This window comes from Cynocephalus volans, chromosome 4 (assembly GCF_027409185.1).
Source record: "Cynocephalus volans isolate mCynVol1 chromosome 4, mCynVol1.pri, whole genome shotgun sequence".
NCBI classification, from domain to species: domain Eukaryota; kingdom Metazoa; phylum Chordata; class Mammalia; order Dermoptera; family Cynocephalidae; genus Cynocephalus; species Cynocephalus volans.
In genome coordinates, this window is record NC_084463.1 from 130057244 (window position 1) to 130080677 (window position 23434).

The following is a 23434-nucleotide window of genomic DNA, read 5'->3' on the forward strand; positions in this document are numbered from 1 at the left end:
CTCTGTTCTTTTTTTTTTTAACAGTATTTTCTTCTCTGATTTTCATTGTGATTAGTTTTGCTATCTTTTTAAGTTCGTTAATATTTTCTTACATATTGTCAAATTTGCCACTGGTCATGTTCAGTAGATGTTGGGTTTCATACACTGTAGTTTCATCTCTAAAAACTTGCTTTGAGTCTTTTCATATTTTCTGTGTCTTTACTTAACATGTTCAATCTTTCCTCTAGTTTCTTGAATATACAAAATGCAATCAAAACAACTGTTCTGATGTCCTTTCCAGTAATTCTATCATCTTTGTAACATCTGGGTCAGTTACAACTGATTGTTTTTTTTGTTTGTTTGTTTTTTCCTTTATTACAACTGTGAGCTAAATGAGCTGAAGAAGCTCTGACTCCATGTTCCATGGCTTGGCACTGTCATTGTCACTGCAAGTTAACACTTGCTGTGTCTCCAGTTTATAGCACTGACTCTGCTCCAGAAATCATTTTGCCCACTTCACATACAGCCCACATCAAACTGGGACTCGCTTTGGGTTTGTCTTCCCTTCCTTAGGAATTATATGTTTAGGACCCTACTAGCCCTGGCCAGTTTGCACAGTGCCAAACTGCTGTCTTCCTTTCTCTTCTTCCTGGGTTTATTGATTGATGTACCCCACTTATCCACTGAGGTATCTGTTCCCACACTTGGCACTCACTGGCAATTGTCTGACTGGACTTTAACTTATAGGCAGTGTAGTGTTGTGGCTATGAGTCTACTTTCAGGTTATAAAGTCTGACTATTTAGCTTTGTATTCCTGCCTAACCACTTAGCAGGTATGACCCTGAGCAAGTGATTAACTTCTTTTACCTCAATTTCCTCTCCTATAAAAATAATAATGATATTTACCTTGTCATGTTGTTGTGAGTATTAAATGTGATAATGCATTATAAAGAAATTAGAATGGTGGCTAGCTCAGAATTTTTTTGTTATTGTTAGAGTAACAGGTACAGCCAGGATTTATATCTGGGAATCTCACTCTGTAGATAACATTCTTAATCATTATGTGATATTCTTATAGCTGTTGGACAGTCTGCTTGCTTCACATGTTAAAGAAAATATCCTTTCTGTATTCATAATCTGGGCTAGCTTCTCTGATGCCTAAATATACTAGTTCTGGTTTTATCCCTAAGCACTGCCTAACTGCCTATCCAGCCAGAAGTCATTGGATAATGGCTTTCTAAGTCCTGAAATACAATAGGACTTTTTTTTTTTTTGTCAACACTAGGTAAAATCAAAAGATAAAGAAGAAAAAAGAAAATGTCTAGGAAACAACACTACCAGACTGTTGGAGATAAATAAACTTTCTTCCTCATTGCTAATTTTTTAAATCTATTTCTTATTTGTAACTGTATCTTCCCAAGTCAGAAAAATAAACAGAGGATACTATGGCCCCTTACAAGTCAGCAGTTTTTTTTCTCTTGTCTCTGTGATTTTTCTTTCACAATTTAATATTCTATATTCAGAAGATGGAGAAAAGGTTAAGAGTGCACATGGAAATTTAAGTTTTTAATTAGAAATTAAGACATATGTAAAGAAACGAGTTCTGATAATTTCAGAGTTAAGCAGCAGCTTGTCTACAACATAGATACATGTTGAAGGCCAACATTTCACTTTTTAAAAAAAATATTTTTAAAGCACTACCAAACTAAGTAGCATACATTTTCAAGCTTATTTTTAATTAGAAAATTAATATTGATACTATGAACACAAAGGTAAATGCATAATGAATATTCCATCTAAGTCAGGAGGCATCACGATTTAACTGTTCAGAATTCTTGAAATTAGCATTTATTATCTTGAACTACATAGCTGATAAGCGTTACCTTTTCTGTAGGATTAATTTATATCCTTCCAGGGATGTTCCCTCAGCGGTCTTGACTCTTATTGGATGACCACTAGCTAGGCAGCCCTGAGTTACTGCGCGGCTCAGGATCATTCCAGTCTTCCAATGAGTAGAGAAGGGGGAGAAAGGTCTAAATAAGTTAAAAGAACCAGAAAATTCAACAATGTGTCACAAACAGTGAGGTCATTATGCCTGGATAACCCCGGAGATTAACAGTTGCCGAAAGTGAAACACTACCCACAACTTAGCAGTCAGCGAGCCCTGCTCAGAATCAGTAATCTTCTGTCCGACGAGGGTGGCATTTTACAGTTCAGCGCAAAATAAAACAGACCTTGATATCTTCATTTGTTCTTTTTTTTCTGTGCATATTTCACAGGGCAGCGATTTGGGGTCTATCACGTGTCATTTGCTATAGTTATAACTACAGAGCTTACTTGAAATATGTATGCACAGGAAAAAAAAAAAAGTTCAGTGAACTGAAAAAATTGAAACAAATCCTTAACCTTTGTATCAATTTAAAGTTTTACTCTGAGTCTAATTACCACAGGTTAAACATTTTAAGGTGGTTTGCAAACTGCTTTTATTTTAGATGTTAGTATTCTCTGACAAGGAAATTAATTGGAAATATTGTTTGAATGGTCATTTAACCACTTTCTTACCTAGTGAATCAACACAACGTTTTAAATAACAGATGACTAAGAAATACATTTATACGTACTGGGGATGCAAAATTTTACGGCATGCAAAATTCTCTATCTTGACAGGTAAAAGGATTTATTCTTTAAAAAGGAAGAGGAAATTCAATCTAAAAAGATTTTCAATTTTTTTTTTTCTTTTCAGCATGTAACTTTCATTTTTCATGTGTTTTTTGAGTGGAAAAGAAACATACAATGACTTAGGAAAAATATTTCTAAAAGCTTTGGTTCTAATAAGCACTGAATGGAATTCTCATTTGAATACGCTTCTCTGTACAGAAAAAAGAACTACTTGGGGTGAGGAAAGACAACCGTCATTTATCAAGCAATTTCTGTATACCAGATACCATGCTTGAAGATTACACATGCTTTCTCATTTCATCTTCACAGCAACTGTGCAAGGCAGGTGTGACTAACTGCATATTACAGATAAGGAAACAATAATTCAGGGCAGGTAAGTAACTTTCCAAAGGTCACATAAGAGATTCCAGTTTCAATCTATCTACCTCCAAGACTATCCTATTTTATTAAGCATTTCAATTATTTTTGAGGAAATTTAGATAACTGTGCAGGTTTTCTGGTATCATGAAATTCCAGAAATAGATACCATGAAATTAGAAATTATGAGATCTAGAAAGGACCTTCCATATCAACTGGTCCAACTCTTTTCACATAAGAAGACTAAGGCCCAGATACCGTCTATGACCTGCCTGCTGTCACACAGCTATTCACTAGTAGCACTAAGACTAAAACACTTCCATCATGCTCACAGATTGGTCAGCATAGAGCAGCATTTCATATTGCATTGAAAGGCTTAAGTTTTGAAGTCAGACAGACCAAGAACCCTACCTCTGCTACTTACTAACTTCAGTTTCTTCAGCTATATAATGAAAACCTGCACAGTTTTCATAACATTAAATGAAATAATAAATGCACATAAATTGCCTGACATAATGTCTGACACATAGTAGATGTTCAACAAAATGATAGATAATTATTATTATTAAATCAGAAACAAAATAAAATGTAAAAAGGGTTGGTAGTTGATAGAGTCAGAATTTCAGGAATATCTCATCTAACCTCATTCTGCTTTGGTATATACAATGAATATCAACTCTTAGTACCTTTGTATCCTAATTATTCTATATGTTTGTTTTTAACTCTTAGTGAATCAAAGAACAATGGTTAAAGGCAAACCAAAATTTTATTTGAGAAAATAGTTTCAATCTCTCCCCACTAGCCGAAACTTGACTAGGTGACTTCATTCACAGAAGTGCCAAAAAGCAGCAAAAGGGATGCACAGGAAGGATAGATATGAGATATGTCATCTCTTTTCAGACAAAAATACATATTTATAAGACATATTTCAATAGTGAGAAGACAGGGGAGAGCAATTATACGTTCTCACTTAAGTCACATCCAATAATATAATAATAAAGTAAAAAAATTAAATATTGTAGATGCACAGGTGTAAAACATGCTAGGCATTGTTCACATTTTACACTCATGAGTTTCTTTTTTCTTTTTTTTTTGACTGGTAAGAGGATTGCAACCCTTGGCACCGTGTTGTCTGCACCACGCTCAGCCAGTGAGCGCAATGAGTTTCTTTTAAAATTATGTTCTTGCTAAGACCATATACAAAGTTATTTTATGGTGCTAATCCATCAGGCTCAATGAAGCTGAGGTAGTGAGACTCAACAATGAAGATTTAGGAGTGGAAGCAAATGACGTTCAGACAAATCTCATGAAAATGATGAGTCTGTGGACTACAAATAAGCCCCACACTTGGTTTAAATACACTCTGAAAGTATGAACTAATCAGCATGTCTAAAAGTGAACTGAATGTTCATTTGGGGATCTATAGAAGTCCTCTAGACTAGACAATACCAAGAGCAGAGAAGCATTCACAACAGCCAACAATTTATCACACTCTCACTTGCATGCTCATGTGCATGAGGGCACCAGGTGCTGGAGCAGCACACTGAGCCAGTGAACTTGCGGAAGTCATTCTGCAAAAGCAGACACTCTTAGGTACCTTTGTGATCAGCCACGCACTGGTTGCAGGCCACAGGGTCGATGGTGCAATCTGACTCCCACTGCTCACCTCACTACTTGAGGAACTCCGCTTTCCAATAGAAACAGAGGCATGAAGAACAACGTTGGGATCCACCTAATCATGAGAAGAAGTATGCATTTTAAACTCATAGTCTGAAAGTTAACCTTTCTCAGCACACTTAAGTTATTCTGAAGTATTACATAGTCTGATTAAGAAGATCTATTTTCAAAAAGTAGTGCTCAATCCCCTTTAATTCAGTTCCATCAATATTTGTTGAGCACCAACTGTGATATGTGAGACCCTAGAATGTGTAGTATGGGATATTATAAAATATATTTCCTGCCCAAAAGAGACACTTACAACAGAGTAGAGGCAATAACACACACACTCTCTCTCTCTCTCTCTCTCGCTCTCTCTCTCTCTTTCTCGCTCTCGCTCTCTGTCTCATAATTTCATGTTAAGATCCATATGAATGATTTTAAAACACGGTAGGCTCATTTCTGCTGGAGTAACCAAACAGCGGAGCACCTTGAAAGAGGTAACAGTGAACTAGGCCTGGAAGGATGGAGACAGTTTGACAGGAATAATGAACAATAAAAAGGTATTACAAGTAAAGTGAAGAAAGTTTAATCACTGTGTCTTAGGATTTTTGGTAGGCTCAAAAGGTACATTTGGCCAAACTGTAGAAAGTGCCAAGTGTAAGGCTATGAGGTTAGGTGGACAGTAGAGAGCCAGTGAAAGCTTTCAAGCAGAAGGGACTAGATTACAGCACATTTTAGTAAGGTTGGTCTGGAAAGGGTAGACATAGTGGATTGCAGAATGGAGACATCAAAGACAGGGAAAACAGCTGGAAGTCCATACAATCTCCTAACAATAAAGAGATATGAGCTAAGACCGTAGAGATAGCTGTGGAGATGGACAAGAGGGGCCCGAAGGGGAAGACACTGCATCCATGTTTCCCATGTTCATTATCAGATTACATAACTCCGTGCTCTTTATCAGACTACAAACGTTAAAGATATTGTGAACCTTCCAGCACTTCTCACTTAGATTTGATTGTCAAATTAGCAGGCACTCACATCACCCGTAGGAATTCTATTACATCATACTTAATAAATTTTACCTCCTAAATTATATGATCAGTTTCCCTGAGCAATCACTCTAAGTCATTGAGTACCAATATTTATTTGTATATAATTACAGAAATATGCCAATTTATGCTTTAAGCCCCCAAAATGACATTGTTTCAATAACAATTTAGATTATTTTCTAATACTGAAAAGTTCATTCTATATCTGTGCTAATACTAGGTATTTGTTAAATAGAAAATTATTTTTCAAAATACACAAATTAAATGACAATTTCAAAGGCAATATTTTACAAATGTGATCAGGTAATTACATTAAGTGTACAACTAATATATTTGGTAATTATTCTATACTGGAAGATAGTCATTTCTCAAGAGAAGAAAATGTCATATGACTCCTATATGTGAAAACAAAAAAATTAAAAATACAGCAATCCCACCACCTAAGCAGATTTGACTTACAGCTCTTTGTGTATTCCCCAGTAGCCAATAGTGGCTGAATTCTGGAGAGGAATCCCCCACAGTTTCTGAACAATAATAAACTATATTCTACTAATCCATCCACCACAGGACTCAGCATTTAAAGTAGCACTCTTGCTCAACCTCCTAACTCCAAGTTGCCATCACACTCAAAACTCCCCTCTGTAACCGGGCAGAAGATTGTTTTGACTGGAATTAGTCAGACAGAAGAACTGTACTGCCAACTGCTTCTTTGTACAGCACCTGCTGCCAGCGCCTAAACTCTTGTTATCTCCACAACATGGTTTAATCTTTTAACAGTTGGCTTATTGGTGAAGAGCGAAGGGGTCCTTTGTCTCTGCCTTGGGCTGGCACCCAGTATTAACACCATGCTGTTCTTCAAGAGATATTTTGCTGGACAGTTCCCAAGTGATTCTGCATAGAGCAGACAAAGCCAGGCCCACAAACTCAGCTTCATTTTGTATTATTAAAAAAAACCCAAATTCCTGCCAAGTCTAGGGTTCTCATACACTTAAAACTGACAATAGCCACTACATTTTTCTTCTGTTACTTCACCTTCTTTTTTTTTTCTTTTTGCTTTTGAAATATTTATTTCAGCAAATACATTTTGACACTTTGTTATTTATACGAAAAGAAACAAACTTCTCAGGAGGCACATAGCAAAAGGCCATTGTGGAACAAAGCCCGATAAAAATAACAATATTTTAAAATCTAGTCTTCAAAGAAGTAAAGTAAAGCCACACCGAGGCTGGGGAGCTGCTAAACCCAAGTGACACAAAGGCTGGGTAAGGCAGCCCCCACGTTCTGGGCTGTAGCCATAGAGCTGGACATTTCCTTCAAAATCTTGCTTTTGGCAAAGACTTCATCTTCTTTTTAGTTTAATCTAATAGCTTAGCTTTAGAACAAACATTTATAAGGATGGGGAGATAAAAACTGTGAAAACTGGAATTCAGAAAAAAAAAGTGTTGTGACAATCTGCAACATAATATGCCACATACATGTGTGCATGTGTGTGCACACACATGTGTATAAAAGCATTTATGTTGAGACTGATACATAAATACATACTCTCATATTTGTCAATAGAAACCCTTTTTAAGTCTTCTTGAGAATCAGAAAGGAAGTTGTCTTTCATTCTTTTGAATACCTATATACATAGCTCTCTTTAAATAATCATTATAATTTTGCTTGTCTGAATAAACTGTGACAATATAGATAGAAATAGTCAATGATAAATATGATGTATACACATGCTGAACCAGTTAAAACTTCTTGTTTAATTTTTTTCCTTAAATGACTAATAGAAGTAGAATAGCCTTCAATATTTGTGTGCAAATTTAAAATAATGAGAGAACCACTATGGTCTTCTCTCGCAGATCTATTGAGGAACAGAACACAAGACAATAAAATTTTTCATGAAAAAAGAAGTTTATAAATTACTACCTTCATTCTCAACAAATGATTTGCTACATAGAGATTTTATAAGATTTTAACTTTTGATATGCATTTAGGACCAAGTTAAATAATTTTGTACACAAATTAAAGTCAAACTGTAAGAAATGTAGTAAAATCTCTTTCCTCGTGTCCTTGCTATTCTTTCTTCTTATTTCTATTTGCTAACTCCATAGCCGATAAATACACCCACCTCTAAGGCCAGGAAATGGAAAAGTTTGAAAGCAGAAAATATAAGCAAATACATAATTATGCAACCCAACAGTGCAAAATATCTAAGATGTAAGCATGTAATCCTCATATACTTTTCAATTATTGGCCCAAAAATAAGGAAAGGACTTGGGATTTTATTTAAAGTCCTGTGTCCTATGCTAATGGCAATCAGTTCAAAATTTAAACTAAAATTTTCTATTTTCTCCAGTATATAAAAAATTTCTCTCCAAAGAAATAGAGAAGAATTGCTTTTCTTTTCCCAGCCTCCTTTGTGACAATAATAATACCAGAATATACAGTAATTCAGCAGTTAAGGATGTATTTTGCTAGCATCCGTAACTGCTGAATTTACAAGTTAACTTGTAACAAGTATGCCATAATTCTAAAATCATAACTAGGTGTTTTTCTTGCTGTTTCCATACAGAAAGTTGTCACTAGTGTCCTGCTAATGACTGTGAAGCCACGTATTAAGAGGCTAGGATCAGAATAAATTTCCTTTTCATTTTGGCAGAATACATGACCTGCCAAACACTGAAGTCCATTTTTCTGCTGTATTTTCCCATAACCAAGCATTCCTCAAGGTATTCTCCTCATGAAATGATTTTTCTTTTATATTAACTACCAAGAAGTTTAAATCTCATCCATTTCACAGAAACATATAATTTTATTGCCCTTAAACTGAGTCAATATAAAAATGTTGCCAATTTAAGTAACAATAGAGAGCTGCTGAAAGATGTATTTGCCAAATTGTCAATTTGTAGTAGATTCCAAATCTGTTTTTGAAATGGATAAAAGAGCAACAGGTTGTAATTGTCAGGGTTATATCTGTCTCCCACATTACAAATGGGGATTATATGTTCCAAATTTTTCTCTGTAGGAAAGGTTTTACTTGTCAATAAGAGATTTAAAAGAACAGTCAGGGGTTGGGCACTGATATATCTATCTGAAGCCAATTTTAAAACGTATGCATCAAGAATATCGGCTTTTGCCTCCCTTCCCTCAACCTCTGTTGTAATCCTCTTAGTATCTTCTTTACCTCAATGAGCAGGAAGATTCTACAATAAAATGCCCTATAGATATTTGTCACCTTTTCCTGAATCCATCTTTAAAAGTGCTCCTTTTCAGGTTATTAAATTACTGTTCCCAACGCACTGATCATCTTTCTGTAAATAATTGGAGACATTTTTCTGAAAGGATTTTAGAGGTTTCATAGCTAAAGGAGGGCTATTTTTCTTTGAAGGCTTCTCTTTACTCGCTGATTTATTAAATTTTTGCTTTCTTACATTACTATTTTGGTTGGACTATAATTTTATTCAAAACCATTTTAGTTTACCAAAAACACAATAGGGTACAAACATTTATTTAAGATGTGTGTTTCTCATTTTCACTAAATCATTAAAAACAATTAATAATGATATACTAACTATCAGTATTATCTCATTTTTCAACATTATTAAATATGGTTATTTTGTAAAGTCCCACTTTGACATCAAAGGAAAGAGAAAAGCCTCCTCTGGATTCCTTTTCTCTGATATCTTTTTGATATCCAATTTTTTTTCAGGTTTGAGCTGGTCTCTATCGAATGAGCTAATTAGTGAATTCAATTCACGTTAACTAACTCTGAGCATCTAGTACTGCAGTGGAGGCAAGGAAGATCAGCATGCCCTTTGCCCTTGGGGAATTTTCAATCTAGCAGAGAGGATAAGACAAAGACCTCCTGAATTATCTTCCTAACACAAGAATCAAAATAGATCTTGCCTCTGCTGAAATATTTCCAATGGCTCCTTATGTTCAACAGTACAGCCGCCAGAATCCCTAATGTTGAGTTAAGACCCTTCATGATTTGATCCCAACATTCCCAGTGGAATCTATCATTCTCCCCCATCTACCCAAATAGAACCTGAAATGCACCCAAACTTGGAGGCTTGTTGACTTAAAACATGCAAAAGTATATTGTAAGGGGAACAGCGTCTAGTTCAATGTCATTGTAAATGGCACAGAAGGGATTCAATGGAGCTATCAAGGCCAGAATCATCATATCTGATTTGGGGATGGGGTTTGGGTAAAGAAAGATTTCATGAAGCAGTCACAAATAAGATAGGGCTAGAACGACGGGCAGGATTTCAACAGTATTTATTGAATGCCAACAATATGCCCGATTCCGTGCAAGGCTATGGCACAGAGGTGACAGAGAAAGCCAGGGGCTGGTGACAAAGAAAAAAAGAGAGGTTGAATTCCAAGCAGAGGGATCCACATGAGCATAATAACAGAAAGCATGGAGAGCTTTCAAAAAACAACAAGTGAATAATCTGGCTTGGCTAACACACAAAGAACATATTAGAGAATAGTCAGCCTTGAAAGATAGGTTATAGCTAAACAAACAAAAAAATCCACTCATCAAAAATGCATTGTGCACTTGTTCTACATTCAAGTCTTTGTTCTAGCTCTGAGAAATACAAAGGTGAATAAGACATAATGTCTGAGCCCAAAGAAATCTCAATTTAGTGGAGGAGAAAGACACAAAAGTAAATGCCTATACTAAAACAGAAACTCTAAGAACAATTTTCAAAGGATGTAAAGGAGTTCTGAGAGTGAAAAATAATTGTATTAATTCCTAGTGGAGGATCTGAGGAGGCGTCATGGAAGAAGGAGTTGAGTAAAGCCTTAAGAAGCAAGGAATGGTAATGGTTGGAGGTTTATCTCAGGCAAAGAAAAACACAGCCATGGCACAAATATACCAAGGTTAAAGGTATATTATACACGCAATTTATTAGCTCTGACTGTAGTTTAGGGTACAGAAAGGATTGAGAAAAGGAGAAAATTAGGTAAGTTAAGAGTGGGGATATGTCAGAAAAGAATCATAGAGCTGGATGAAGGCCAGGAGAGAACTTGGAACTTCAGTAGGCAACAGCCAGACATAAAAGTTTTTTGAGCAGGAAAATAATGCTACATCAAAAACCTAACAAGGAACGCCAACAGAATCAGACCAATGGTAAATAAATTTTAATGTCAGATGAACATAAAATATAAAAACCGTTAATTAGTACAACACTTCACTTTTATTTAATAAATTTACTCAAAAACAGAGAGGATTAGAAACAGTTATTTGATTCTGTTTTTATAATTATACTATTTAAGATTCATATGTTTCTTGAAACACCAATATTTTCAGTATAAATTTTGATGTAACAGAGAGATCGAATGGGTATCATAGAGAAATTTTAAAAGAGCAGGTTGGGGCAATGTGTCTTTTGCACTGTATCTTAGAAGTAAAGGGCCCAGAGCAGTTGATAGAAAGTCGTATTTTCTTTGGACATCTCTATCCCTGTGTGCCTTTTGATTTTGATTTTAATATGCTCAAAAGCTAAAGCTTATGCAGCTGAAATGAACAACAATCTTACACAGAGCTTGTCAGCTAAGAAAAACAAAAGAATTGTTCCCTCTTTTGAGACATGTTTAAAATGTTTTTCATAATTCAGCTGGAGAAAAAAATCCTTCTTTACTGGAAGGACAGATTCCTAAGTATAAATTGATAAACAGACTTTCTGGATTAGGTTGCCACAAGTTGAGTTTGCTAAAGAAGTTATGTTTTCTAGGTACATTGACCTATAGAGCAAATAGACCAGATCCTGTAGCACAAAGGGAAGCAAAGACTTTCTTAAACAATTACAGCTTATTAATATATCTGGTACATAGAAAATATGCCAAACTATAGTACTTAAATGACATAATTTAGGTAGAAGGTTTTCAAACAGGAATGCTATATATTGTTTCAGTTTTGATGTGTTTAATTACTTAACAGGAAGTAAAGAATAATATCCCAACATTTGTAAAATTAATTTATAGTATTAAAAAAACCTTCACAAATATCAGCTCAGTCACCATATATTGACTGAGTGTCCAATACATAAAATGCACCTTATTAAGTACAATAAATAAAAGCTGACCTTGTTCTGTAGGAAATGGTTCCCCAAGTCCACTTTTTCAAATTGATCAGGTATCTGTTGACTGGTGCAGTTGAAATTAATTGGAAATCCCTCACAAATTTCCCAACTAAGAAAAATAAAATATTTAATTATTTATGTTAGAATAACATGCATTTAATTATAATACCTCTTACTAGTACAATAATTTATCCATCTTATACTCTACTATTGAGAGAAAAATACAATGTATAGTTCATGCTCTTTGAAAACAGAAATTTGTAAAGTTCCTTAGTATCTATAATTGGGAAAGAAAAGGCTTTAAAATTTACTTCATTATTATTTGTGATATTACAGAATTCCATGTCTAATTAATTATTACTAGAACAAAAAATGATTTTTAATCCTACAGAATCACATGTAGTGAAGACCATCTTCATTGTTTAATTTATATTTTAAATATTCTAGACTATGAATAATAAAGAATGTCTTTATACTTATAATGATGGTGTTAAACATGCTAGTTTGGTATTTTTAAGAGAGCCTCAGGAGGCATCACAATCTAGTGGGTACATGGAAAAACCACGAACAGGAGAGGCTGAGTTTCATTCTCAGTTCCATCAAATTATTTATCTTAAAAGTGATCCAATCTTTATCCTAAAAAATATTTCCTGGTTCAGCATTGATAAGTTAGGACATACCACACAGCATACTATTCAACAGAAACCAATCCTGGGATTGGTAATAGTAATTTTTATCAATACTCTGAGAAATGTAAATAAGACTATGAATATTAAGATTTCAAATGATCCACTTTAGAGTATAGAAAGAAAATTCAAATGGAGTGTAAAAATTAAGTAGATTATCTAACAAAATTAGTTTGTGTTCCGTAAGGGCAGCTTTCACATTGTTATATTTAGGAACCTAGATCTAACTTGAATCAATTCAATAAAACAGTATTCATTGCACCTGGGAAAGTAAAACTAAGGACTACATGAGTTAAAAATATAAACTCCTAACTAAAAATAGAAGGGAAAGGGTCTAGGCAAATTTAACAGTTAGGGAAAGATTATTGCACACAGAATAAATATCCTTAAAAATGGAAAATGACTATTTAAAAAAGAATGCTGATGAATTATTTTCTATCTGTAAAGAAAAAGAGAGCAAAAGAAACAGATTCACACCTTGACTGGAAAGTACAAGCAATCACTGGAGGATAGATTGGAAGACCAATGAGTATGTCCGTCTAGACATATTTAGCAACAGGTTGTCACTAAGCTGAACTGAGTGACCTCATCAGACTGCTTTTGCTTCTCTGAATATGCCCTCTACTTCAGCCTTTTCAACTGTATACTAAGGAGAGCTATAATTTGTTAAATTACAGTTCGACATAGTGTCAGTACCACGCTGCAATGTACAATACAGTAGTCACTAGCCATATATTCCTAGTTAAATTTAAATTAATTTAATTTAAACAAAATTTAAAAATTTAGTTCCTCAGTCACACTCATCACATTTCAAGTGCTCAATAGTCACGAAGTGTGTTTTCATCATCACAGAAAGTTCTACTGGACAGTGCTGGACAGTAGTTATGCACTCGAGTCCTTAAAACGTGATCTGGGTTAGAATCCTGACTCTACCATGTACCAGCTGTGTGACTTTGGTCAAATTAGTTCATCTTTTCGTGCCTTGGTTTCTGTCTCTGAAAAATGGAGTAATACTAGAGTAACAGGGAATAACGAAATTAAAATAACTGTTTTGAGGATTAAATCAATTCTTACCTAATTCATTTATAACTGTGTCTGGCCTATGGTCAACACTCAGTAAATGCCAATTTTAATTATTTACAGACAAGAAACTGATAATAAATAATTGCTTATATAAGACAAGTTAAAGAACATCTTTTAGTGTGTCAGATCTCTCACTCTGGGGGAAATCCTGAATTAGGAGATTCAGATTACTTTAACCAAACACATATTAATTTACTTGTCACATCCATGTAGTAGAACAGCATTAGGATCCAAAATGGTCTTATATGCAACTGTGATGCCACCTCTGTCAAACATAGTCACTTGGTCAAAGGTCAAACCCAAAACAGGGATTAATGGAGATCTGAAAAACAAAAAAAAGATCAAAACTATCTGCAAAATTATACATAGACGGAAGTTTGAGCTCAAATAAAAAATAAAATATACAATATCAGAGTCTAATAAAACCCCAAAATAAGTGAATTTCTTATTATAAGAGAATTTCTTATTATATAGCACTATCATTAGTATCCTATATTAACACCTGAAATGTACATTTGTTTATTTAGCTGATTTAAAATATGCCAAGAATAGCTGCAACACACATAATTTTAAAAAATAATTCCAATAATAAAAGCAAAGTATTTAGTTGATAAAAACAATCAGTTGTCGCTCATATAATGTTCATTTCTCATGTATAACTGTAATGCGATATATCCATAGTAATCTGTGGAACTGACAAATGGGTCCTTAACACTCGGCTATAAACAACTATTTTTTGTGAGCTCACTAAATGCTATGCTGATTTGGTTTTCATGTTACATATTGTTAGGCACATTGTTTTAGGTGAATTTGGCAATTAAAATCAAAAGAATGCTCACTTGTAAAACATGAGCCTTTTTTTCTCTAAATTGGTAACAAAATCTTGCTATTTAACTCTGGAAGTAAAGGACTCAACCACATTTTCTGTGTGGTCTAGTTGCCAAAATATTTAAATTGAATTTAATGAGAAAACACTCTGATAAATCCAGATTGTGGGACATTCTACAAGAAAAGTGCCTGACTCTTGAAAAAAAATCAATGCCATGGAAAATAAAACAAAATCTGGAGGGAATATTCTAGATTAAAAAGAACTAGAAAAAATAACTAAATGTAATACAGGAAGTTTACTTGGCTACTGAATTACAAAAAGCTCTAAAGCACATTTAGGGCAGCCTGCATATAGACTGTATATTAAATGATATTACATTATTGTTGACTGTGTTAGATATTATAATGTGGTGATGTAGAAGAATGTCCTGTTCTTCAATTATGTGATATGAAGCATTTAGGAGTAAAACGATTGTCTTGAATTACTTCCAAACTATTTAAGAGAGAAAGAAAGGAAACAGAAAAGAGGTAAAACAAATGTGGCAAACTCTTTAATTAAAACTGATGAATCTAGGTGAAGAATACATAGGTGTTCATTGTACTATTCTTTCAACTGTTCTGAAGATTTAAAACTTTTCAAAATAAAAATTGGGGAGAGGATCATTAAAGGACTCGAAATAGAAGCAAATATTGGCAAAATTATCTTTTGTAAATGAGTAGCCTGACCCCCCTTCCCATATCCACATCATTTAGACAAGTTGGAATTACTTCCTGAAAATGAATACCATTTGCTTAGTTCATACTTCACATTTTATCAATATATTTTAAACTAGATGGTAATAACTTTTTAGACATGAAAAGTTGAAAAGTTTCAGTGGTAGCAAAATGATATAATGGTTGCCTGGTGCTCTATATTGGATTTAAAGCAGAAAGAAAAAAATTGTCCTGTTAAAATAACAATGAAATACAAATAAATATATGCACTTGTAAATTTCTTCATCTACAATCCTCAGCTGATTTTAGAATACTCCAGATAATTGGCATTTTATTAGTTATTCCATAAATATAACCCAATTAGCCAAGAACAAGTGTTTGGTCTTACTAAAATACTGCTTCGTAGGAAACGACATTAAAAATATCAAAATTAGCCTGTAATTACTTTCACTTTGACAATGATATTAAGAATAAATAATAATGACACACATTTTATTAAACCTTTTCCTTATAACTGGAAGTGCTTGCTAAATTATTCAAGAATTCTTGCTACTTTAAAATTCATTACTGTCTTTATCATTGTAAAAACAATTCTACTCACAATGAAATTAAATTATATTTTGAAATTTGCCAATAGAATAAAATTTATCATTCCTTATGGATATTTTTAATTCTATGAATTACACAGCACAGAAATCATTGAGTATTTTAAATTTAGTCTATTGGGACAGACAAAATAAAATTTTGTAACCTGCTACCCACACTCATCCTATTAACTTCTTCCAACATCTTTATGAATTCCTGAGTAGATCTGTTTCAGTGTTTGAAATTTAGACTATTTGTATATATAGCAAATATTACTTTGCTAAGATTTAAGTCTGTCTATGCTATTTTTATTATAATTAATATATGATCAATTTTACTCCACTGGCAAAATTATTTTCTCTCATTCTGTTCTATAGCTAAAGAATGAGCTAAAAAAAAATTAAAAACAGGCATAAAAGTGTGTTTAAGTTGCCTGACAAGCAGTTTGAAAGTTCATCTGGATGTGTCCTGTCAAAATATGCATAAATTTCCAAGATATTCAATTTAACAGCCCAGCTCATCAAAGCCTTCGTACTGCAGCCTTTTCCTTTCTTCAGAAATAATTTCTTCAGAAATAATGCAGATAATTTTATGCAGAAATTTACCAATCCACAAAAACTTACACAATGCTCAGCAATAACCAGTAATTATAGTGGGATAACCTAAGGCACTTTTAAGGAATATAATTTTGATAGGATAGGGCTTACGAGCTTTACAAATTTATCTTTAGCTGTCCTGTCGCTGGTACTTAAAAGGTTAAGACTTTATTTGTGAAAACACAGAGAGATAGTGGGGAATCATGTTGTCTACAGCTTCATAAATCTTGCTTAAGATCCTTTTCAATTACCATCCATTTCTCCTTTAAAAAGGGACCAAAAAAAATAGAGGAGTGGAAGCAGGTCAGGGCAGTGTGCGACAATGACAGTGTGATGGGCTTGGGCCCCCCGTGGCGTTTCCATCTGCTATCATTAAGGTGACTACTCAGACATGAACAAATCCCTCTTGCTGTGCTGACAGGCAGACTTCAAGAACTATGACAAGGCATTAAGACAGAAAGTCAGAAAGAGAGAGAGAGATGTCATATTCCACAAACAATACTGCCTCGCAAAAACACCCCTGAAGTTTCATTAGAATTCAAAATAAACATTTTTTTTTTTTTAATAAAGGTTGCTACTTGGCTTCTCAACTCTCCTTTTAAATTAATTCACCCGTGGATAGATTGAGGACATACAGAGAATAAACATCTTGCTCCTACCTGTATGCTTTACCATAAGAAACCCAAATTTTTTGCTTGTTCTCCAGTGAAAGTGGATTCTTAATTTCTTGACCATGCTCATCAAAAAGCTGGATTGAAGAAAAATTGAGGCCTGGTGGGCTGATGGAAGACCCTTGAAGCTTTTGATGAATCTTGAGAAGTAACTGATGGGGGCAGGGGGCGGGGGGAAATGAAGGAGAAGAAATCACCCAAAATGTGAACATCTGCAATAAACTGTCTCTACTCTGTAACAAATGAAGTCCAAACAAATGATAATTAAATTCACGTAGAATGTTAAAGGAAGTGTGAAATGACGGCGACGTTGAGCTCAGTGTAAAGTAACAAAATGAGCACGGGCTTTTAACCAGCAGGGGGTGCCACAGGCTTGTGATTGAGCTCTGACCCTTTGGCACGGGGACTGAAAGCAGATGTGACAGTCTTACAGAAAGAGCATTTAGCTTCTACACATGGTAACAGTCCTCTTTGATAAGGGTTATGCTTTTCTTGCCTGAGCTACACGTTTTGTTAGGGGCCTTCCAGAACATGCTCAAGTTTTACGATTTCCCGGTCCTCAAGTAACCTCAGGTAACTAATGGGAGAACAATTTACCACTTACAGAATTGCAAAAATAAATATTACTCTCAGCCTAAATTGGTTCACTTAGAAGAACAGCTCCTGAATCCATGTAATTATGAGCCCTGCAAAAGCTTGTGAAGCATCTTCAGTAACAGATGTTTTCAAGTTGGCAGTAAGACATCGTGAAGTGTGAAGTACAAAATGCTATCATTTAATATTTTAAATGATAGCTTTGTCAGTGTTTGCTTCTATCCTACACGTAGAAGTTTACATTATCAAAATAGTTCTAATTTAGGGCATATTTCAAATCTAAAGTAAATCTAACTGAACTATGCTGCATATGGTATTTTAAAAGACACCTTTTCATTATCAACCATCACCTTTGTTTCAGTGATTCGGCCTCTGTTCTTTCCTGCTCTGCATCCAATACTATCCATCACTCTGTCCCCCCACGCCACCCCCAGCCTTCTGTCACATGCTTCCTTTTCATCTGTCCCTTGTCAGTTCTTGTGTCTCTCAATTTCTTGTTACTCTGTAATCCCTGCAGGGATGCGAATATAGTTGTTGTGGTCTTTTCTTGCCTAGTTGTGGTTCAGGGTCCTTTTTTTGGCTCCTTCTATTAATTCCCATTGAAGGTATATTGAGAAGTGCCAAATGCCAAGGCTCAAAAGAAAGAGCTGCAGGCCTATCAAACATCTCAGGTGTCTCACTGATTCGCTATAAGCTCTTGACTGAGTAAAATATTTTCTTTGACCAGCAACTATATTTTTAGAACACCTAAGAATTAGGTTTTGCCTTATTAGAGGTAAACAACAGTATCTACATTGACCAGATTTTTAGTTTTGAGCATCAGAAAGGCTGAAAATGATGACACATTTTTTTTCATTTTATTAAAGTTAATACTTCACATTCAGCATAGACAAATCTTTTGAATTAAAAATTATTACTGTCCTCTTTTGGTGTATAGTAGGCAAAGGTGTTAGAATAATAAAAACCTGTACTGTTTTTTTTTTTTTTTCCATTGGAACTGCAAACATATTTTGAAATCTATAGATTGTATTACAAAGCCCTACATTTAATTCTGTGTGGTCTCAGTCCTTGAGCTTATTTTTGTTGTTTTGCTATTATTTCAGAAAACATGTAGATTTAAAAACATCAGTTTTTAAATCACAGAGATTTGGCCTTACAGGCACCACCTTTTTTGTAAAGGGGAAAGATATAAAAGATTTAAGGCCTGATCAGGGAAAAACAGACATACACAAAGGACAGGGGTGTGAAATACACATGGGATGTGAGCACCTGACCACTTAACCAAATTCACTGTCACAGGAGTTGCATGCAATCTCTATTTTCTCAACTTGGTGACAGATTGCATCTTAGGTGTTCAAAGACGAGCATTTAACAGCCTACAGGAGGTAAGGGCCTCGGTGCCTTTCATTCTTAGGTCATTGGTTAGGGCTGGTCTATGGCAACCCAAAATTGTGATAATCTTCACCCATTTATCTTTAAAGCTATCATCACCAGGTCTTTATAGGATAAAAATTTGTTCAGGAACCTGAGAAGAGTGTGAAACATCTTAGGCTAGTGATTGAGACAGTGTCCACAGAAGGGAACAATCATCTTTGGGTGTCATAAAGGCTCTTCCAAAGAAAGAGCTTTATAATGCCCCTAATAAAAGATTTCCCCCCAGATTTACTTAAATATAGATGCAAAGTACAGACCAATTTCAGTGTACTATAAATCAGCACAAAAAGTTTCTATTAAAAAAATCTTCCTGTATAAGATAATATAAATGCTATCTTTGATTTCAACATGAACCAAAAAGTAAAATATTCTAATGTGAAAAAGGAGGCAGACAAGTGAAAAATTCTGGAAAGACTTTTGTGTGTGTCATGGTCATTTGTATAATCAGGGATGTGACGGTAAAAAGAAACCAGCCAAGGCTCTGGGTCCTTCTCTATCTAATTAATGAAAGTAGTGTTTCGTCTCTTCTGGGTCCAGCTTGTGATCCAATGACAGCCTCCAGATTCATATGCAACTTTTGTGATTGGCTGTAAAGGCCAGGTAATGTATACACCAGAAAGAGGTAAGTCTGAAGGTGCTGAACTAAAGGGAGTAGAAAAGTAGCAAGCTTCAGCACAAAGGCAAGGCAACAGAGCCCCAAACACTGGTGTGCGCTCGGGCGCATAACCCCAATTTGTAAACAACAGGGTGTTCAGTGTCCTTTTATGCAAGACAAAGACCCAAAGTAAAGACCCTGAACATGTTGGTTCTGCCTGAGAAACATCCCAATTGCCTGGAAAATAGGCAAAGGTAAGAGTGCCTAAGATAAATCAGCTGGACTTGCTCATAATGAGCTTGGGAGAAGACTATGGCTATGTGTTATTCACTGAGGGTCTAGGGATCAGAAATACCCTAGACTCGGAGGATGCCATCCACTGAATATCATATCATTTGTTTTAAAAGTGTAAACAAGAGAGAAATCCTGATGTATCAAAACCAGGGCCCCATGTAAAACAGATTTCCAAATAAAAGCATGATGAAGGTTAAGATGCTGTTAGGTAAAGGTCCAGGAGTTAACACTGTACTAAAGCTGAGAGCCTAAGGAATTCAGAAGTCAAGCTTTGGAATGTCACCCTTTACAGATCAGCAAAATGACTGATCTTTTGTAAACAACTTGAACATATAATTGTCTAAATTAACTACAACTAACTTGGAAGACACTTGTAGTCCTAAATAATCAGGTGGTAAACTTACTCTCTCCATATTTCCAGTTTGAGTTGGGCTATTAGAACCCAAATCTTTTTTACTGATATAAACAGAGGTCTCTCCAGTGTCTTTACCATTTTCAAATATCTGAAAAATAAACATATTCAAAAATAAAAATAAATACATGCTCACAGACATACAAACATACATTTATACATACTTATTTAAATGCAGGAGTCCTTGCTTTGCACGGTACCATGTCAACTGAAACTTCTGCATATATAAACTGTGCAAAGCAAGGACCAACTAAACACGTGCTAATAAGTAATTGCCAGTGGAAATCAACAGCACTAAAGGAGTAGTATAAAGAAAGGCCCCTGTTTCTCCTTTTGGTTTCAGTGTCTAATCTGACATTCCCTACAATCTTAAAATAGAAGAAAATACGGACAGTAAAGGAAAAATCACTGACCACGGTGGATGCTTAAATGGAGCGTCAAAGAAAGGTCAGCCAGCAACCAATTAACTAGTTCATTTCATTCTTCTTGAAAAACATAAAGCCACAAATGATGTACGGAATGCTTGTTTTATGTTTAAGCTATATCGGTGTTGAGCCCATCTTTTTACTCACTAAAAGGAAATTCAGCCTGACAGATTTATTGCATAACAGTACAATGAAAGTCATCCATTTTAAGTGCATATATCCAACAAGTTGTTGAGGATAGAGATAAAATTCATAACATTGCATTATGCAACACTTTCTGGAAAAAAAAAAAAAATGCTAGCAAACTTTCCTGTTAAAGGGATCCAAATAAACCAGTCCTGACAGGGCAGCTCCACTAGAGTGAACACCACCCCTCTGACCACACTGAGGATCCATGTGGCGTGTGCCATTCACCAGACAAGAAAGGCAGCCTGCCGAGAGAGGCCTGATGAATTATTTAAACCCTCGCTTTTTTTTCTCTCCAAAGTTCTTTTCTTCACTTTCTGATATGCCTATCACATTGGCATAGCCATTTTACTTATTTTTTAGTGCTATTTCCACAGAAGATAATTTGGGAGAATAACTTATTTTAAAATAAAGAAAACAATCTTTTTTACCTTTGAGACAGTTCGAAATTTATTTTATCTTAACCTGGTTTTGGAAATAATGTGTTTCAATAGCACTTCCTCCGCAAAAAGGAAAAAAAAAATGTGAAGAGTAATAATGTTAAGAATTGTAGGTTTCATTCCACTCAGTTTTTTTCACTGAGCTACTGCTTGTCCAGTGGAGACACTATAGCTCTCAGCCTTGGTGCATTGATATTGCATACCCTACAGCACCTTTTCTTAATGGGCATTTTTTTAAAAACCACTTTTCTGAGTAAGGATATAAATCTGAGCAAGATATCTTTCTATTTTTGCTAGGAACCCTGTAAACCCAACTGCTGCCTGAAAACTTATGGGAAATAATGTGGGAGGAGAATCTTACTGTCCCAATAATCTCTTCAAAGTCCAATCTGAAACAAAACTCTTAAACAATGGGGAAAAAATAGCAATAAAGGTCACAATTCTAGGCATGCATTCTGCAAGATTAGTGCTCACAAAAGCTCAGTTTGGAGAACTTATTGATATTCCTTTGTCGAGACTTGCTAGTGTGGAGTCAGAGTGCAGCAAATTAATATTCTAGAAAATAGCAGTGCAAGTGCTAACCGCCAAGCTGAGAAAGTGGAGAGGACTTGGTCAACATCTATCACCTCCATTAGCTCTATGCTTTCTTCACTATTGATAATAAGACTTCCCTTCTAAGTCCAGAAAAGTGGTCTCAAATTAAAAAAAAAAAAAGAAAAAATGGCCATGACCTCCAAAAAACAGCATAAAAAATCAGTTTATTGGTTAAGTAAAAGTTTAGGCGATTAAGTGAAAGAAATCTGCCCTCCATTAGTCACTCATATGTGTTCTTGCTGTATGTCTACAAAATAAAATTTTTTCAGTCTAAGATCCTATGAGATTCTGTTTTTCTTAAGGCTCGGCTCTGGTTAAATTAAGCTTTATATTAATATGCCCATTTTTAAAAACTGCAAATCCTATATATGTTTGTTCCTCCTTTGCATAAGGAATATTTTTATTTCAAATGCCCAGTGTTTCAACAAAGATAGCTCTCTCTAAGCAATTTCCATGATTGACTAGATACGCAGGTACTTCAAGAAACTCCTGGAAAAATAGAATTAAAAGATTACACAAATCTTTCCAGGAACTTTTGGAAGTACCTTAGTACGGGAAAATAAAAATTAGTCAACCTTTATTTTCCTACTGCCTAATCCTTGTCTTAAGAAAAACCAGCTGCTCTACTGGCTCCTCAGTGGTTCTCTGCATGGTCTCACCTCCCAAAGATCTAAAATTAAATTCTCACTCGTGGAATAGAATGATACAGAAGGCTAGCTGAGGTCTGAAGGAGTAAGGTAACAGAACCCAAAAAACAATGATCCAGATCCTCTTAAAAAACATGGTAGCTAATAATTACTGAAGAAACACCTAGAAATATGACTACTTCTATGGCCTGAGTTACACAAAGTACAGAGTTTTAAGAGGAAATATTTTCCGTTAAATGCACTATAGTCTTCTTACTTTCCTTCATGTCAATACTGATTTTTCTTAAACTGGATTAAATTAGATTAACACCCAAGTTTTATTACAATATTGTTAATTAATCAATTCATTCATTCAACAAATATTTATCGAGTGCCTAGACCTTGGTGTTATCAGCACTATGCTCTAATCAACTGAGCTAACCAACCAGACAGCCTGGATGGCTAATAATATTTTTGAAACATGATTTCTGCATCAGTGAATGTAAATGAATCATTGTAAATATAACTGTTGAAGAATCTTCTACAAATCAGTCAACACTGTTAATTCCACACCATGTTTCTCTTCCACTACCCACCCACTTACTTTTGGTACCACGCACTCTAGTGCACAGTCAGAGAGCAGTATAAGGCCAGCAGGCAGTAGCTATTTTCCTGGAAGCTCTTTCCACATTAAAATAGCTAGCACTGACTGAACTATACAGAGAAGTGATGCAAAACACTAATACTAAACGTATCCCTAATTCAGTTTCCCTTTAGCCATACCACAAAAGTGTCTACAGCCACTTCAATACCACCTGGTACAAGGGAGAGCATGAAAGAAATGAAATTGTGATAGAAAGAG

General features: G+C 34.9%; 1 protein-coding gene across 1 annotated transcript in view; it reads right to left on the reverse strand.

Moving 5' to 3' along the window:
• Nucleotides 1-23434, reverse strand: part of DCDC1 (doublecortin domain containing 1) — a 451490-nt gene that overhangs the window by 189880 nt on the left and 238176 nt on the right. Inside the window, exons 11-16 of the mRNA XM_063095688.1 lie at nucleotides 20294-20392; nucleotides 16961-17124; nucleotides 13775-13900; nucleotides 11813-11918; nucleotides 4613-4747; nucleotides 1863-1981 (exon numbers count right to left, since the gene is read on the reverse strand). Of these exons, the coding sequence (XP_062951758.1) occupies nucleotides 1863-1981; nucleotides 4613-4747; nucleotides 11813-11918; nucleotides 13775-13900; nucleotides 16961-17124; nucleotides 20294-20392 (749 nt within the window). The remainder of the gene's footprint in view (nucleotides 1-1862; nucleotides 1982-4612; nucleotides 4748-11812; nucleotides 11919-13774; nucleotides 13901-16960; nucleotides 17125-20293; nucleotides 20393-23434) is intronic.